The 18,540-nt window shown below is 42.1% G+C and overlaps 1 protein-coding gene across 4 annotated transcripts in view; it reads left to right on the forward strand.

Annotated features, from left to right (window-relative positions):
* Nucleotides 1-18,540, forward strand: part of trim33 (tripartite motif containing 33) — a 38,431-nt gene that overhangs the window by 13,580 nt on the left and 6,311 nt on the right. For 2 of the 4 annotated variants that reach the window (XM_066703472.1, XM_066703474.1), the window contains exons 2-15: nt 1,447-1,565; nt 1,831-1,978; nt 7,962-8,094; nt 9,402-9,518; nt 9,764-9,878; nt 10,726-10,872; nt 11,718-11,835; nt 12,044-12,291; nt 12,812-12,991; nt 13,417-13,617; nt 14,395-14,530; nt 15,459-15,522; nt 16,463-16,634; nt 17,407-17,801. In XM_066703472.1, the coding sequence (XP_066559569.1) occupies nt 1,447-1,565; nt 1,831-1,978; nt 7,962-8,094; nt 9,402-9,518; nt 9,764-9,878; nt 10,726-10,872; nt 11,718-11,835; nt 12,044-12,291; nt 12,812-12,991; nt 13,417-13,617; nt 14,395-14,530; nt 15,459-15,522; nt 16,463-16,634; nt 17,407-17,801 (2,293 nt within the window). The remainder of the gene's footprint in view (nt 1-1,446; nt 1,566-1,830; nt 1,979-7,961; nt 8,095-9,401; nt 9,519-9,763; nt 9,879-10,725; nt 10,873-11,717; nt 11,836-12,043; nt 12,292-12,811; nt 12,992-13,416; nt 13,618-14,394; nt 14,531-15,458; nt 15,523-16,462; nt 16,635-17,406; nt 17,802-18,540) is intronic. The other 2 variants (XM_066703473.1, XM_066703475.1) reach the window with 1 other exon arrangement.

Here is an 18,540-nt window from a genome sequence, read left to right on the forward strand (position 1 = left end):
AGAATACATGCTATTCATTCATTAACTTAACAACTTACCTTATTTTCATTATGGGGACAAAATGGGTAGGCAGAGAAACGTATAGGGACTGCAATAACATTATGGAAGCTTACTGTGAATTTCGTGCGGACCCCGCATGGACAGAGAATAATAATTTAGTATTCTTAGAGTAGAGTATTTTGAGAATCTGTTTTTGCCAAAGATCTCTGACATGGGACTGCCAAGAGTTACATTTTTTGACAATCATGCCCTCAGATATTTCCCTGGCACTTGCGACCAAGACCAGAGAAAATGGGCTTGTGCTTCTCCAGCTCCCATCTCACCTAACCCACATCCTCCAGCCGCTGGACAAGACAGTGTTTGGTGAAGTCAAAAATAGGGATGCACCGATATGAAAATTCTGGGCTGATATTCATATAACAAGATCGGCTGATACTGATACCAATATTTTCCTATTATTTATTGACCAATAGAAGGAGATCAGGTTGGGGGGGAACTGGATTGCAGTTCATGTGCGTCATTCATATTTTGTTAAAGGTACAAGAGTTGAACAAATCGGATGCTTAGTTAGACCCAATAAAAGCAGCACCATCAGCACCATTTTAAAGCAATCAGCTGATAGCCGATATAGTAATATTTTGCCATTTTGGCCCGATATTGATCAGTGGCCGATCGATCGGTGCATCCCTAGTCAAAAGGTAATGGGGGAAAGAACTGTGCTGCCTTTCCCGTGTTAGCAGGGACAAAAATTGAAAGGAGGAATTCCCTGCGAAACTAGTTGTGCTTTCTACGGCTCTCAAGCCAGAGAATATCATCGGTGGCTTTGAGAGCACTGGAATATTCCCTGTGAGCCAGAGCCGGGTGGACAGACAAGTGTCCACAAATCATGCTCCTTTTTCTGAAGCACCTGTGTAGACTTCCACAGCAAAAACAGCCCCGGCCCCAACCCCAACAACCAGCACACCAGCAGAGCAAACTGCCTCTACAAGTGCAACAATTCCATGTGATGGAAATTAATAGTCTCCGATAATATCAAAATACAATTTTAATTGGTTAGGATGGTTATTTGTGGTCTGATTTCCATAATCTATAAAATATTAACTGCTTAATCAATACAATTTGAAGAATTTACTGTTAAAACATTATTTGGGACACGTGGGCTTAAAGGGTATATATGTGCCTTATAAGCCCACTCTGGACTTTTCACTTTTGCAATTAAATTTAGTGAATTTATGACAAGATCTACCACAAGTGTTTGGATGAGAGATTAATCTTTGTTTTAATACCACCCACTTTATTGGGAAGCAATTCACATATCTATAAGAAAACGTGTAAAATTTAGATTTTGATGGGCTTTATTGTGTCACTTCCCCTGAGTGTTCCCATATTGTCCTGCTATTGGATTTCTGCAGCTCTGACCTGTTTTTGTTTTCCTCTCTTCCCCAGTGAATGTGATGCGATGCCCAGTTTGTCGACAGGAATACAAACAGACGGATCTGGTAGATAATTACTTCGTTAAGGACACCTCCGAGGTCTCCAATGGCTCTAGTGAGAACTCGTCGCAGGTATGGGTGCGCTTCCTTATTACTAGCTGTGGTGGTGGAATATATATTGTCTTCTAGTAATCAGAAATGGTATGTGTGGCAAAAAGGCCATCCATCTTAGGTTATGTATATAGTTACAAAAACTGCCAATTACTACTTCATTTTATATAGAAGCAGAAGCAAATCCACATTTCTGCTAATTAATATATAAAGAGAGGTAGCAATATGTGATTAGATGGTGCCATATCTACCTGTCCTGCTGAGGACCCTTGTTTTTTTGTCGCAGGTGTGTACAAGCTGTGAAGACGACGCAAGTGCAGTGGGTTTCTGTGTGGAGTGTGGTGAGTGGCTGTGTAAAACCTGCATCGAAGCTCACCAGAGAGTCAAGTTCACCAAGGACCACAAGATCCGGAAGAAGGATGACGTGTCCTCAGGTAAACAATTTAGGAAAACCGAAAATTGATTTAATCAAGATAACATTTTTAAGCGATTGTAAACATTACGCAGTACGTTTCATTTTAGTAAACAAATAGTCTGTATGTTTCTCGCATTGCTTAATAAATTGGCACCCAACTGAATAGGATAGAATCTCACATTAAACTGGCTAAATACTGAAAACAGTTGTATTGTTTGTCAGCTGTGACGGGCACACACAAATAACTGAATGACTAAGACCGCCCTGCCTCCATAAGTTACTATGACTAACACGTAAGCGGACAGGCCTCATCTTGTGACACGATCAATGTTTACTCATTGTGTGCCATTGTCTTTGTTGCAGTTTTTAAACCAGACTTTACCTCTTCTGAATTAAATCTAGTACTGTGCATTGGGGATTTCTGTGCACTCTTCCTGACCCTAAATATTAGAATTTTGCCCAAATTGCTAGAAACCAACGTTTTGACTTTGTTTTGTTTTTTTTGGTCGGCAAATCTCAGACAAATGCTTCTATTGTGACATTGTGGGTCACTCGGGTTACACACGATGTGGTTTCTGATGGCACGTTTCCACTACAGCTCATATATTCTCTACCTGCTAGTGTATTTCTTTTGAATTGGTCGCAATCAATAGGTTTCATTAGTAATTCAATCTTCAATTTGGCCAGCATCGGACACTCAGGTTACACCTATCCTTTGGTACAAGTCTGTCACTGTGCCGAGAAACCTGTGTTGTTGACGGGCAACATCAAGCTATTGTTTGTCTTCCATGTGTGAAATCGCATTGTGAAGATGTCTGAATGTATCTAGGATCCTGTGACTAAAGCCTTTGATGTGGCTGTGAGTGAGCTCTCTGGCAGGGCACAGGTGTGCAATGCATGCTGGGGGGTGTCCCAGCCTCCCACAATCCCCTGCAGGCTCGGGGGTGGGTGTGGGGGTGGGGGGGGGGGTGGTGGCGGGGGGGGGTGAGGACTGGCCTCTGCACTGCCAGTAGGCTGGTTGCCATGGAGATTCTGCAGCTCTGCCACATGAAGTTTCTGATTAAAACTCACTGATTTCAGTTTATACTGCATTTTAGTAATTCAGCATATTGAGAACGTTAAATAGGTTTCACAATTTCAGCTTTCTTATAGAGGCATGATTAATATAAGGCCTATATATATATATATAATTATTTTTCCCCCACTCACCATATTTGATAAATTATGGCTTTCTGAATAATTTCAGAAATTCAGTATTGTAGTATTCATGAGAGAGGAGAGGAAAAGAAGAAAAAAACTGAGACTGCTACTTCCCACAGCTCTTTAACACAAAGAAAGCACTTAATTTCAGGTTGATATTAGGAATTAATGCTGATTGCATAGAGAAGGGTTTAGTAATGTCGGGAGTGATCTGATCTCTCTGGGGAAACGGATCTGCACTGGTTGAAACGCTTCAATGAAAGTCATAGCTAGTCTGTGTGAGAGGGATTTCAAAATGTTTTCTACACCAACCTTTCTGACCAGTGTGGCAGGCCACGGCCATATCCCCATTGATGAGGAAGCCTTAATTTACTAAATTATCAATGCTTGGAGGTGGTGCTGAGAGGTATAATTTGGTAGCCTTAGATGTTGACCCACAGTGTTGGTGTTGGTAATGATAAAACGTAATATATGAGTTGTTATTTGTTTCTTTAGAAAAAAAGTAATATTAGTATTACAGATTAGTTCATTTAAAATGTAGCGCATTATATTACTCGCTACATTCATTCTTTTTGCCCTCCGAAAACAAGTTATTTTGTTATATAAATGTGTGCAAACAAGTAAACTGTAATTTAAGCTGTGGGTTACCTTTTGATCTCGGGTCAGTAGTGTAGAAAACTGCAAATTAATCCGGCTGTACGATGTTATTTACACTCAGGTTTTATTAAGTCAACTTCATTATATAGGCTCAGCAATAATAGAAAGTAAAGTAGGCTAATCTGCCAGTAGTCTGCTTTAAACTGGTTAACAATTAAAACCGTAAATACACAAAGTAGAGATCTGCAGCATGGAATTCACTGCTATGGAGGCTGTTAAGGTACAAAATAAATCACTGTAAAATAAAGATAAATATTGCAATATGCTAGCTTCATTATATCCATTCACAAAAATAACAGCACTTAATTTACTTTGAGATAACCTTTCAATACAGTGAGGGGAAAAAAGTATTTGATCCCCTGCTGATTTTGTATGTTTGTCCACTGACAAAGAAATGATCAGTCTATAATTTTAATGGTAGGTGTATTTTAACAGTGAGAGACAGAATAACAACAAAAAAATCCTGAAAAACGCATTTCAAAAAAGTTATAAATTGATTTGCATGTTAATGAGGGAAATAAGTATTTGACCCCTTCGACTTAGTACTTTGTGGCAAAACCCTTGTTGGCAATCAGAGGTCAGACGTTTCTTGTAGTTGGCCACCAGGTTTGCACACATCTCAGGAGGGATTTTGTCCCACTCCTCTTTGCAGATCCTCTCCAAGTCATTAAGGTTTCGAGGCTGACGTTTGGCAACTCGAACCTTCAGCTCCCTCCACAGATTTTCTATGGGATTAAGGTCGGGAGACTGGCTAGGCCACTCCAGGACCTCAATGTGCTTCTTCTTGAGCCACTCCTTTGTTGCCTTGGCTGTGTGTTTTGGGTCATTGTCATGCTGGAATACCCATCCACGACCCATTTTCAATGCCCTGGCTGAGGGAAGGAGGTTCTCACCCAAGATTTGACGGTACATGGCCCCGTCCATCGTCCCTTTGATGCGGTGCAGTTGTCCTGTCCCCTTAGCAGAAAAACACCCCCAAAGCATAATGTTTCCACCTCCATGTTTGACGGTGGGGATGGTGTTCTTGGGGTCATTCCTCCTCCTCCAAACGGAGAGTTGAGTTGATGCCAAAGAGCTCGATTTTGGTCTCATCTGACCACAACACTTTCACCCAGTTCTCCTCTGAATCATCCACATGTTCATTGGCAAACTTCAGACGGGCCTGTACATGTGCTTTCTTGAGCAGGGGGACCTTGCGGGCGCTGCAGGATTTCAGTCCTTCACGGCGTAGTGTGTTACCAATTGTTTTCTTGGTGACTATGGTCCCAGCTGCCTTGAGATCATTAGCAAGATCCTCCCGTGTAGTTCTGGGCTGATTCCTCACCGTTCTCATGATCATTGAAAATCCACGAGGTGAGATCTTGCATGGAGCCCCAGACCGAGGGAGACTGACAGTTATTTTGTGTTTCTTCCATTTGCAAATAATCGCACCAACTGTTGTCACCTTCTCACCAAGCTGCTTGGCGATGGTCTTGTAGCCCATTCCAGCCTTGTGTAGGTCTACAATCTTGTCCCTGACATCCTTGGACAGCTCTTTGGTCTTGGCCATGGTGGAGAGTTTGGAATCTGATTGATTGATTGCTTCTGTGGACAGGTGTCTTTTATACAGGTAACGAGCTGAGATTAGGAGCACTCCCTTTAAGAGAGTGCTCCTAATCTCAGCTCGTTAACTGTATAAAAGACACCGGGGAGCCAGAAATCTTGCTGATTGATAGGGGATCAAATACTTATTTCCCTCATTAACATGCAAATCAATTTATAACTTTTTTTTCTGTTTTTTTTTGCTGTTATTCTGTCTCTCCCTATTAAAATACACCTACCATTAAAATTATAGACTGATCATTTCTTTGTCAGTGGGCAAATGTTCAAAATCAGCAGGGGATCAAATACTTTTTTCCATCACTGTATATATCAACATAGAAATTCGTGACATCTCTAACCCATATCAGGAAATGAAAAAGCAGAAATCTTGGCAAAGGCTTATGGTCACTGTTGTCTGTATTAAACTGCATGAACTTTGAATCCTGCCTTACTTTTATAAATGAAGAAGGCGATTGGCCACATAAAAAGACTGACAAGTGTCTTCTGCCATTGATTGGCTGTGTTAAAAAAAGATAGACAAAAATTTCTTGAAAAGTGACTGACTGCATAAAACATGATTGACAGTTACTCCAATGACTAATGCCAGCATTTCGAATCCTGTGTGGGAGTGGCTTGCTTCGAGTGGGTTTCATAACGCCCACCTTACAGTTCAGCTTGAATTTTATTTTACTTGCTTCCAATTTAAACACCACATCATTTAGATTAATTTAGCGAGAAACCTCGTTTATTTTTTGCAAAAAGTAACTATAATATTACTCGAGTTAACACTCGAACACGTTATATTAACTCGTTATTAAGATGAGTAATATTACAATAGTGCATTACATTACTAATGTGTTACCCCCAACTCTGTTGACCCATAGATATACATTTTTGTAGGTATTGGATGTTTACATTAGCTCATTAAGTACGGATACATATGATATCATGCAATTAGATTCTAGATCAGTGGTTCTCAACCCTGTTCAAAACATGTTCTCCTGTAGATATGCATGTCTTAAAAACACTTTATTTATTTACACCCAAGACCGCTTATATTCTTTCTATGAACTTCATTGCCTTACTATCTTTTGCTTCTCTTACTTCCCAGAGAATAAATAAACTTGAAATCCCCCATTTGATATTTTACCCTTCATTCCTTACAAAACTGAATCCAAGATGTATTTTTAAGACATCAACTCCATTGTCTGTGTGCTGGTCTGTCTGGCAGTTTCTTGGCATCTTCCACTGTTGACAGATGAATAAGTCTTACACTAATAAACTGAGTATAATTTATTTTAAATTGTCAGGAAGATTGTGAACAGGCACCCCATAGATTTTGAAGTGGGAGTAGATAGAAATGGAAAGAAAAGGCTTGTTCTGGATGTTCTCAGATCCTGGTTATGTCATGGAGTAGAGTGTATGAGCTACAAGTTTAAAAATAAAAAATAAACAATAATTAAACTTCAGTTTGCATTGTCTGAATATATGAAGTCTAGCACCATTTATTAATCAAAATGCATTGCATGTCATTTACATCCTACAGTCTAATGCAAAGTCATAAAAGGGAAGTATTTTGTAGATATTGCTCTACTGCAGTTGTAGGTGAAATTGGCTTTATAACGGTCATGTCTTAAAGAAGTTTAAAATTCCTGAGTTCAGTTTCACTTCCTTTTCTGACAGGGGAGATACCCTCGTTGTTTCTCCCAATACTCTTTCAGAAAACACCAAATAACAAACATAAGAACATAAGAAAGTTTACAAACGAGAGGAGGCCATTCGACCCATCGTGCTCGTTGGTGTTCATTAATATCTAAGTGATCCAAGGATCCTATACAGTCTATTTTTAAATGTTCCCAAACTTTCAGCTTCTACCACATCGCTGGGTAGTTTATTCCAGATTGTGACGCCTCTCTGTGTAAAGAAGTGTCTCCTGTTTTCTGTTTTGAATGCTTTGAAGCCCAATTTCCATTTGTGTCCCCGGGTGCGTGTGTCCCTGCTGATCTGGAAAAGCTCCTCTGGTTTTGGTGTGGTCGATGCCTTTCATGATTTTGAAGACTTGGATCAAGTCCCCACGTAGTCTCCTCTGTTCCAGGGTGAAAAGGTTCAGGTCCTCAGTCTCTCAGTAGGACATTCCCTTCAGACCTGGAATAAGTCTGGTTGCTCTCCTCTGAACTGCCTCTAGAGCAGCGATATCTTTCTTGAAGTGTGGAGCCCAGAACTGCACACAGTATCCAGATGAGGTCTAACTAACATCATCATGATTATCTTCAGACAAAAAACAGTGAATTGACTATCTTTCCAATATCTTTGATTTATTTCTCTCCAATGTGAGATTGAATACAATGGAAGAGGGGGAAACGTCTCTCCACATTTGCGTATTGTTGACTGTTCTACCAGGTGCTGTGGATTCTACACATTTTAAATGTAATCAGATTTTTTCCCTTTGGTCTCATTTGGAGAAACTCGGGTCCCACGGCTTGATAAGCATGGCTGGGTAACACTGGGGCGGTCAGGGCAGTTTGTGCTTTTTCATCCTCAAGACTTTTCCCGTGTCTTTACAGGGTCTGTGGGGACCTCTGGGCTGCGGCCCGTGTTCTGTCCGGTGCACAAGCAAGAGGCACTGAAGCTTTTCTGTGAGACATGTGACAGGCTGACGTGTAGAGACTGCCAGCTGCTGGAACACAAGGAGCACAGGTAAATTCCTTGGGCCCATTCTCTCGCCTTTCCAATATAGGCTAATTTGGGGTATTTTTGGTACTGTGAATCTAGGGCTGAGGGTGGCATGGAACCCAGTCAGGAATTGCTAGGGGCTTCATCTCTCTGCCCCCTGTTGTCCTTCAGGGTATTTCCTCTCTGCCTTACTGGTGCAAATGTCAGCACGATGGCGACACCGAACAATGACCCTATTGGTGGCAGTAGTGTGATGGCACAATGTGGTTGAATTCACTGATTGTAGGGCCTATTTTCACTTCCCATCTATCATGGGTGGTCGGAGGCCGAACTCCCACTTTGCCAACCGAGGCTGTCTTTCTCCGTGGTGTACAATGCATACAGTCTGAGCAGATGGGAGAGAATGGGTGTGCCTGTTGCAAAGTGGTACATCAGCTATGGTAATGTACACTGCACATTGTTGGATTTATTTATTAGCAGACGCCTTTATTAATTTAAATACATTTCAATGTCTTCTCGTATGTATCCAAGTATTTGTAATTGCCCCCACCCAATATTGTCATGTCCTGGACCTTTTTATTTGTTTTTATCATCACAATGTTACATGACCACTATTGGGATCTTTTGAAGTTGCTGAGAATGTAAACAAACTGATTGACATCCTGTTTTAGCACATGTGCTTGCTTCGTCACTGTGTGCACTTCAAAACTGGTGCCTTGTCATACCAGTTTTTTTTTAAATTGTGTATACATATAATATTGCTCCCTGGTTATGCATTGAAATATATTTGATATGCAAACACTGTGTTCCATACAAAGCTAAATTAAAATCAGGATCAATATCTTTAAAAGGTTTTTTTGCATTTGGATTTTGATGAAATGGTTTCTTTTTGCAAGACAAATTAGTTGGAATTCTTTGTGCATTTACATGTTTTATTGATAACTTTAATTATCATTTTATGACATTTACGCAGTTTTCCCCCCAAATTATTCTTATTGCGTAAATATCTCAAGTATGTGTGATTTTCAGTGAGTTGTTCAAGTATTAAAGTGTTATTCTTTGTTTATTTTTATTGTATGCAACAGTTATGCAGAACTGGAATCCAATGCAATCTTCTGTGTAGGACTGTATATACTGATTCTCACAGTGCTGCAAAGCCATCACAAAAATGTGCCCATATTGCTAGATCCTTTATATGTAGGTCTTTGTGTTCCCAACAGCTGGCATACAAAAACCACTGGAGAAAACTTGATTTAATCCTTGGAGTGTGGTCCGCTTTACTGACAACTGCTAATCTGATCCTTTGCATGCTTCACTTGTTTTCCTTTTAGATACCAGTTTTTAGAAGAGGCTTTCCAGAACCAAAAAGGGATCATTGAGACATTCATGGCCAAACTTCAGGAGAAGAAGAATTATGTGCAGTATTCATCGGCTCAGGTGCAGAACAGGTACCAACGGCTGAATACTCCTATTGTGGGTTAAAATGGAGGAGGATGAAGCAGTAAATTCAATAATTGGTCGTATAAAGATAATAAAAAATGCTCTTCATTTTTTAAGCAAGTCAAATCTGTCATTGATGTTTGAACATCTTTTTAGGAAACCATATTTTAAAATTAGTGCAATATCATTGGTGTGAATGATAGCCAAGCAGGATCAAAACTCTCAGTAATGTATTTTATACCTCCCATTTTAGGATAAAAGAAGTGAATGAAACTCACAGGAAGGTGGAGCATGAAATCAAGGTGGCTGTGTTCACACTCATCAATGAAATCAACAAAAAGGGAAAATCGTTACTGCAGCAGTTGGAGGTGTGTACACTGATAGCAGCGGGAAGTTGGCTTTGAATGTAATGTGCCGTGAGTTGATTTCAGAGTGTTAGATGGGGCAGAGGACTTGTGCATGTGATAGAGGCTAGGATGTGTGTTAAGTGTGTGTTAGGCAAATTTTAACTCCTTGTATAAATAAACACTGTGACATCTTGAAGGTTTTTCTTGCAGAGTACAGCTGTAGCACACTCTTCCCAAAAATGCATCTGGGAGTGTCTCCCTGGCATTACTCAAAGTTGCATTGGCACATTTTATGTATTGTATATTGGTTCTATTCTGTAATTGAGTGGTGGTTAATTAAAACCCCACCGCTAGCTTCTGTGAAACCAATTTAAGTTTTTATTCTCATTTTGAGGGAAACCATCCTATAACTAGCCAGGGTGGGCGTCTTTTGCTGTTACAAGTACAGTTCAGCACAGTTCATGTGAAAATGGGACATAATGTAAATATTTAAACATACAAACTGCTCAGGTTTATATGGCAACCAGCCAAGAAACTGGACACCCAGTTATACAATTACATAGAAAACATAACTGCTTTTATGAACCAGTCCTATGTTCTGCTGCTAGGCACTATGGGAGCTTCATATGAGAACTCTGCAGCTGTTAAGCACAATGGCAAAACAAGGTCATGGATTAATAACCATTTTGTCTCAAATTATGTATTAAAATCATTAATTTGTTTGAGCCTGGTGAATCAGAATGAATATGAACAAGGTGGTGAGAGCGTGAGTGCCTGTGTGGCGTTCTGCTTCACTGCCCCTGACTCCAGGGGCACCCTACCCGTGGCTAGTTTCCCCAGCACCTATTCCCCTCTCCTGCTCCTGCAGAGTGTGACGAAGGAGCGCAACGTGAAGCTGTTGCACCAGCAGCGTGACATCAACAGCCTGGCCCAGCAGATCATGCACGTCCTTGGCTTTGCCAACTGGGCCATCAACAGTGGCACGAGCACCGCTCTGCTGTACAGCAAGAGACTGGTAAGGGCTTCGGGTTTACCTCGCACAGCTTCCTATTCTGATTTTGAGGGAGACATCAGGAATTGTTCTCCTCTACACACACTTGAGTACCATGCCATGGTGGTTTTGTGAAGTTAATAATATACCATAATCTCTTGATTCTCAAGGGTAAACACTACGTGTATGTTACAGGTCATGTGCTTTCTGCAGTGAATTCAGTTAATCTTTTAACATGGAATGAGTGTCGGCAGTGTGGAGTAGTGGTTAGGGCTCTGGACTCTGTAGTGGAGGGTTGTGGGTTCACTGCTGCTGTACCCTTGAGCAGGGTACTTTACCTAGATTGCTCCAGTAAATGCCCAGCTGTGTTTTGGGTACAAATGAATGTAAAAATAATGTGATATGTTGTAACAATTGTAAGTCACCCTGGATAAAGGGTGTCTGCTAAGAAATCGGGTAATAATAAATAATAATGTTTGGAACCTTGCGAGTTAAGATGCTTGAGTCTTAATGTAATGTAAAACATTTTCAGCTATGATTGTTTTTTAAATGGAAAAGGAATCCATTGTTTGTTGACAGCCTCAAGTAATTGACACGGAATACTGGATTTGTTTTTTGTGCCTCTCCCAGTACATTTTAAACTGCTTATTGATTCACCTCTCCCGATAAACCTGTTTCTAAGGAAACTGAAGGATAACCTGTTACTGATATCCCCTAGAGACAAAATCCTTGACCAGCGCAGTGAAGATTTTGACTTGTGCCGTCTCCCTCAAACAGCTCTCCAGTGAACCTAGTTGTCAGAGGTCAAGAGTACCAGAGTGATTTTTCCATTTGATTTGAAAAAAATAAGCACATCTCCTTCTCTCCAGATCACATTCCAGCTCAGACACATCCTGAAGGCCCGCTGTGACACCGTGCCTCCAGCCAATGGGGCGGTGCGCTTTTTTTGTGACCCCACCTTCTGGGCCAAGAACGTCGTTAACCTGGGTGAGCCTGCGCCACTTCAAACCCTTTGAAGCTAACCGGTTTCCCGTTTGTGTTTTCTCTCTGTGTCAAACGCTGTCCAAAGTAGTGCTGTTTAAAATGGAGGGTTAATAAGGAACCCATCCAACAAAAAGATAAATAAATGACCAGAAGAAAAGAGGAAGAATACCTCTGATAACACATTTGCTTTTCTGTTGCTTTTTTGGTTTAGGTAACCTGGTGATTGAGAACAAGGCCCCTGTGGTCCACCCTCCCAACATGGTGGTGGGTCAGGTGCCCAGTGTGCCGAACCATGCGGCCAAACACCAGGGCCAGATCAACCTGGCGCAGCTGCGGCTCCAGCACATGCAGCAGGCGGCCTACGCTCAGAAGCAGCAGCAGATACAACAGCACATGCGCATGGCTCCCCAAGTGTCCCAGCATTCTCGGCAGGGGGGGCCGCAAATGGTTCAACAGCAAGTACGTGTTCTTGCAGTCTGCTCGTCTGTCCTCCATAGCATGTGTTCCCTCCATAGCACTGAACAAGTCTGAGTTGTGCTGAGCATCACCTCAGAGATCTTGCTCGAATTGCGTCACTTTTGTGACACAACTGTACAGTCATATTAGAGCTGATGGTTATCGCTCGCTAAAAAACATTGAACGGAACTGCAAAAACAGCAAAAACAATTCCACCCATGAAAATGGCTCTAATCCAGATACAGTAGAACTAGACAGACACTAGCCGACAAGCCCCCTTAGCTTTCGTATAGCTAGTGCACATTTTATAAAGGGATCAGGTTAGTCAAATATTTTTCCTGTTTTCCTTTAAATCCTCTGTGTGCATCAGGGAACTCGATTTTAATTATTTAAAAAGCTGGTTGATCTTAAAAACACCACAAAACTGAGACCAGAAGAGAAGAGTTTTGAAGCTTTCTGATTGGGGCCTGTAAGACCTTTTAAGCTGCTAATTTGTTTGGTGATTTGTTTGTTGGAATTGCAGCTGGTGTCTCAGCAGCCGCCACGCTTGATCAGCATGCAAGCCATGCAGCGAGGAGCGATGAACGGAGCCGCCTTCCAGGCCCACCAGATGCGGATCGCGCAGAGCCAGAACCGCATGCCAGGCATCCCCCGGCACAACGGGCAGCAGTACCCCATGATGCAGCCGCAGCTTCAGAGACAGGTGGGCTCTTGCGGTGGGAGAGTTCCAGGCCGGGGGGGAAGCCACACACTCTTGTACGATTTGACTACATCGGTCAGTTTCTCTCTCTTTCTCCCTGAGTAGGGGTTTGTGTACACCATAAAAATTGCCCAAGTAGTTATTAGGGACAATGACTTCAGTTGAACATGCTCTTGGCAGTTGATACAAATGAAGGACATTCATATGCAAAGATCTCCATCAGGGAGAATACTGGCTCTATTGGCACAGTACGAAATGAGTGGAAAAGGTTTGGAAAGTTCGGCCTCCTTGTGATTCCTCATGCACAACACTGCCACATGCTTCTCATCAGTTTCTCTAGTGTATTTTGTCATAGAAATCCGAGGTCTTGAACAGACACTTGGAGTCAGTTGTCCTGACCGTCTGCCCCCTTCTCCTCCTCCTATCAGCACTCCAACCCGGGACACGCCGGCCCTTTTCCAGTGGCTTCGATTCACAACAGTGCAGCAAACCCCACCAGCCCCACCACGGGCAGCATGGCAAGTGCCAACCGAGGCCCGACCAGTCCCTCAGTGACGTCCATCGAGCTCATCCCCTCTGTGACGAACCCCGAGAACCTGCCCTGCCTACCGGACATCCCACCCATACAGGTCAGTGTAGCCCTCTGTAGACCGCTACACCCATAGCTAGTGATGCCAGAGAAGCTTCAGCTGGATTTTGGTGGTCTCGCTGACTAGGTTTTGACCCTACGCAGATATGTGGTGATGTCATGTTTCCTCATGAATATCACAGAAGAAAAGCAGAGGTGGGGTCAAGGAAATGGGAAATTTTGCAAGTGATTTTGAATGTGATTAAACGGATTAAAGGGTGAAGCAGTGGTCTGGAAGGGATCAGTGATGATGCATCCACAGTGCATATGGTTGTTCGCTCATGATCTTAGCACTTTGTGTGAAGGTCAAAGTTAATCGCAAGGGCATATGATAGTAGGGGGTCGGGGTGTGGAGGCAGTCAGGGCTGAGAGAGAGATGTGGGAGGGAGGAGTTAGAGATTCCCCATTTCACTAAAACGTCTTCCCCTCCTGTTGAAAATGTCAAAAGACACAGGTGGTGAGGGAAGCTAGAGAAGATACTACAGGTGGTTGAGACGAGGGTAGTAAGAATGCAAATAGTCTATTCCACAGAGGTGAGATTGAGTTTTTTTATTTTCCTCTCCCATTTCTTTGCCTACCCAGTTGTGCTGTTTTTGTTTGCACTCTAATTAGAGGCAAGCTTTTTTGTAAATATTCACTAATAGGCTACAAGCCTGTAATATGATGATATTGGAAGCTACATTATTAAAGATTGCATTTCTAAAAGGTTACTCCAGAATTTATGTTGGTGATCAAGCTATAAAAAGACCTTTGTGAAAGCTGTCCTTCTCTGTTGCAGCTTGAAGATGCAGGGTCAAGTTCACTTGATAATCTGCTGAGCCGGTACATCTCTGCAACGCACCATCCTCCACTGGGCCCCTCGGGCAGCATTAACTCGTCTCCTGGCCCCTCCGCGCTGTCCCCTGGATCAACAGGTGAGTTTCCAGCCTGCTCCGTCTTGTGCTTGTGACACCAGTACCCACTGACTATCCTTGGAGTTAAGTTGCACAATTAGCCTAATTTAATTCAAATTCGATGTTCCACAATGTAAAAGCCCAGTAATCCCTCCCCATAAAACAGCCTGTATAGTTTTCTCCCATTTTGTTTAGTTTGCGTTCGTTTACATCTGCACTCTCATTGTTATATACAAAGTACATTGTTTATTTTTTCAACATGACCTTTTATCTGCCCTTCTATTTACTTATATATAAATCATCAGCATCAGCAGAAGCAGCCTTTATCGATCAACTGCTGGATGAAGGCATTCCCAAGATATTTCCTCTTGTTTCGATGTACAACGTCTCTTTTCCAGGTCACGCCAGAAAACCTCATCTCCCCATCTTTTACGTGGTGGTCTTCTAGCTCTTTTTTAACTTTACAGAAGGAAAGATTAAAATGGCCACTTATTTATTTATTGACGTGCATGTTTAGATCTATTAAAATTGTATGGTTAAAAATACTCCCCCAAAAATTAAATGCAAATGTGGCATTCCTAGATTGAAAGGGGGGCTTAAATGACGTGTTCACTTTAAATATTTGAACGGTTTAACTCCCTGCTCGAGATTATTTAATTAGCAACAGACATCGAGACGTAAAATCTTTCCCTACTTAGTATTGAAACTAAGCCCCTTCTATTTGTAATTAAGATTGGTGTAGGTTAGACCCATGACCCTGGCCCAGGAGAGGCCCAGTCCTACAGGCATCCTAGGCACCTGTAGGGACATGGATGCATGTGAACACATAGCTTCTCAGGGCTGTGTTTGCAAATCTGTGTAATATGTGGTGTAGGAGTCCTCAATGCTCATAAGTCCTTATTTGGTCCAGTTGTTCTGTAACCGGTCCGGGTGTTTTTGTCTTCTGCAGGTATATCGAATTCACACACACCAGTAAGGCCATCAAGTACATCTAGCACCGGGAGCAGAGGAAGGTAAGAGTCACTTCAGGTCATTTGATCGGTTGACCAATTTCTTCAGTTTCAGAATGTTTATCCTTTGTTTTTGGCTTTAAAAATGAGTGCTGTTAATATCCCTCATGTCAGCTGTGTCAGTCTTCTGTGTGGCTTTTACATTCTGTTCACTTTTGTTGCAGCATTTGTCCTTTTCTCTCACACAAAATGTAATGATTGGAGTGTATTTAACTGGAAATGCCATATCCTAAATAAAATGGAACCAAGAAAAATAAAAAGACAACCACACCAATCTCTGTACCTATAATAGTCGGCATCATTCTCTCTTAATACCCACTCTGATTAGCTAGTGTTGTGTGCTTTTGTTTTTCTCATACTGTTGTACAAGCTCCTTTGGGTCTTCGGTCAAAAATAATCCTTCCAAAGATGCAGACAGACGGCATCTTATCCAGCTCATGGGGGATTTAGCGGTGGCCTAAGGGATGAGGATTGATAATTTAAGAATATAAACCATATATAAAAAGTCCTTTCGGATCAGCTTGTTTATCCAGTTGGCAGTACCATAAGAACCTTCTCAAACCACTTCTAAAGAGATTGAATCCGTGTCATCCACTTATCCAGAGCTCCTTGTTTTTCATTTTTTCTTTATCTTGGACATATCATTAACATTTTTAGGGTTGTGACAACAAATGACTTTCAGCCCAGTCAACAATTAGGGGCCAAAGATGGGCTCAAGCCAAATATAGTAGGTGGGGTTTTATCCCAAAAACAAAAGCATAATGTCTGCATCATTCATAATTCCATTTCTGCTTGCCATGCTTGAAATTGAAAAGCAGATTTTAAAATCTGAATAATCCGAGGCACTCAACATCATTTAGGAATGGCAAGACCCTGATATACCAGCGTAGAGTAGGCCGTGCTTGGCTGTGATACTCAAGTTGGCTTAATGAATGTGGCACAGCTGCCCTCCGTCTGTCTCCAGCTGCGGCTCGGCGGGCCGGACGGCGGTGGCGTCTCAGGCGGTGGAGCAGGTGAAGATCAAGCAGGAGCCGGGCACCGAGGAGGAGTGTGGCTTCTCGGGGACGCAGGTCAAGCAGGAGCGCTGCGAGGATGGACGGCGCAGTGCCTGCATGGTAGGACCTCACATTTTACCTGCTGCCTCCATGCTGGGCTGGGGAGAGGTAGTCTCCTGTGCACACTTGGCTTCGAATGTATTTGCCAGTACTTTTTAAATTTCTATGCAACAGAATATCAAAGTGTAGTGGTTTTAGAAATTGCCAGGTGCAAGTTTAAACAAGTTTATTACTAAAAAAAAAAAAGTTTAACCCAGACCCTGCTTTCGCATGAAGTGAAGAAAATAACTAGAGTTGTGAGTTGGAGAAGCCTTTTTAGGTCTTATCTATCAGAAGTGATTACATCTTGTTAAAATACAGTTCTGCAAAATAAACTTACCACATGCATAATTAACATAGACCTGAGTTTATAACTTATGTTGCTGTTTGTGTTGATTTGGTGCTGCTCAGCATTCTTCAGGCAACAGTTTTAAGTCCTCAACCAAATAGCTATGCCCCAAAACACAACCTGTTACTGTTTTATCCGAATGAATCTCCTAAAGACAGTTGCTGATTGAAATAACCAAAAGACAATAGCAATAATACAACTCCAAGAAACAAATAAAGTAGTCCCCAGAAAGGAGTAAAAACAAACTAATGATTGCTTTATAGACCAAACAGAATTAACATTAAACCATTAACAATATAAACAATATAGAAAATAAAAGTAAAATGTCCCACTACTAAACATCACTGGGTACTGCCTAAGCTGGGGCCTGTATTCTCATGCTAAATTAAGTGCGGTTCAGTCAAATTCCCTTTGCTTTATTGTGCTTCTCCTTGTGCTTTTCAGATGAGCAGTCCTGAGAGCAGCCTGACTCCCCCACTGCCCGCCCCAGCGCCAGCGCCTGCACCTGCGACCGCACCTGCGCCCGCACCGGCCCCCACGGACACCGAGATGGAGGCCCTGCGGACCCTGGAGGAGCACGTCAAGGTGGAGCCCACGGAGGCCGTGGAGAGCTGCCGGCAGCAGGCGACCCCTGCCCTCACCAACGGCAAGACCCCAACCCGCAGCTCGCTACACCGCTCGCCCAGGGCCGCCGGCGCCAACAGCGACAACAAGGACGACGACCCCAACGAGGACTGGTGCGCCGTCTGCCAGAACGGCGGAGACCTGCTCTGCTGTGAGATGTGCCCCAAAGTCTTCCACCTCACGTGCCACGTCCCCACACTGCTCAGCTTTCCAAGGTAACGCGTTCGGCCCCACGATATTGCCATCAATATGACAGGGAGTAATAAGAACATAAGAACATGAGTGATGCAAGGGTCCTATCCAGTCTATTGTATCTTGGTTAACTAAAGTGGATTGTATAAATTAGGTAGCTAGATTGTATAATACATTTTTGTATTTCACTGTTATGACCAGAAATCAAGGATGCTAATATTGAGGCATTTGCATTGCATCTCACATTGCTAAATTATTATTCAATACAAATTTAATTAATACAGTAAAAACTCTTTGGTCAGTCAGGTTACAGCTGTAATTGCAAAATATTCAGTTCTAATGTACACAGGTCAACTCTGCCGTAATTTTCTGGAGACGCCCATATTTTCACAACCTTTTATGGTTCAATTGAAATTGTAATTAACGGAATAAGTTGTGATAATATCGGGGAAAAAATAACGCTTGCTTGTGAAATACAACAGTCTGGCAAGATGTTTCAGTTGAAAGATGCTTATTGCTTAATGTTATTATGCCATTTCCATCTCCTACAGTTAAGGTATTTTTCTCACAGCCTTTTTTGTTGTTGGTTTATTTAACAATGTTTAAGTTATGTTACCTAAGGATTTACAAATAAAGTTCAGAACTTATTTTGCTATCGCAGTAACTGTCACATTGCATTATTTTGCATTTAATGTACATCTCATTTTGAATGGGGGGGGGCGACTATTTGAATAGTTGTAGACAACCGCTGTGGAATTAACG

This window comes from Amia ocellicauda, chromosome 5, assembly GCF_036373705.1.
Source record: "Amia ocellicauda isolate fAmiCal2 chromosome 5, fAmiCal2.hap1, whole genome shotgun sequence".
Lineage (NCBI taxonomy): Eukaryota > Metazoa > Chordata > Actinopteri > Amiiformes > Amiidae > Amia > Amia ocellicauda.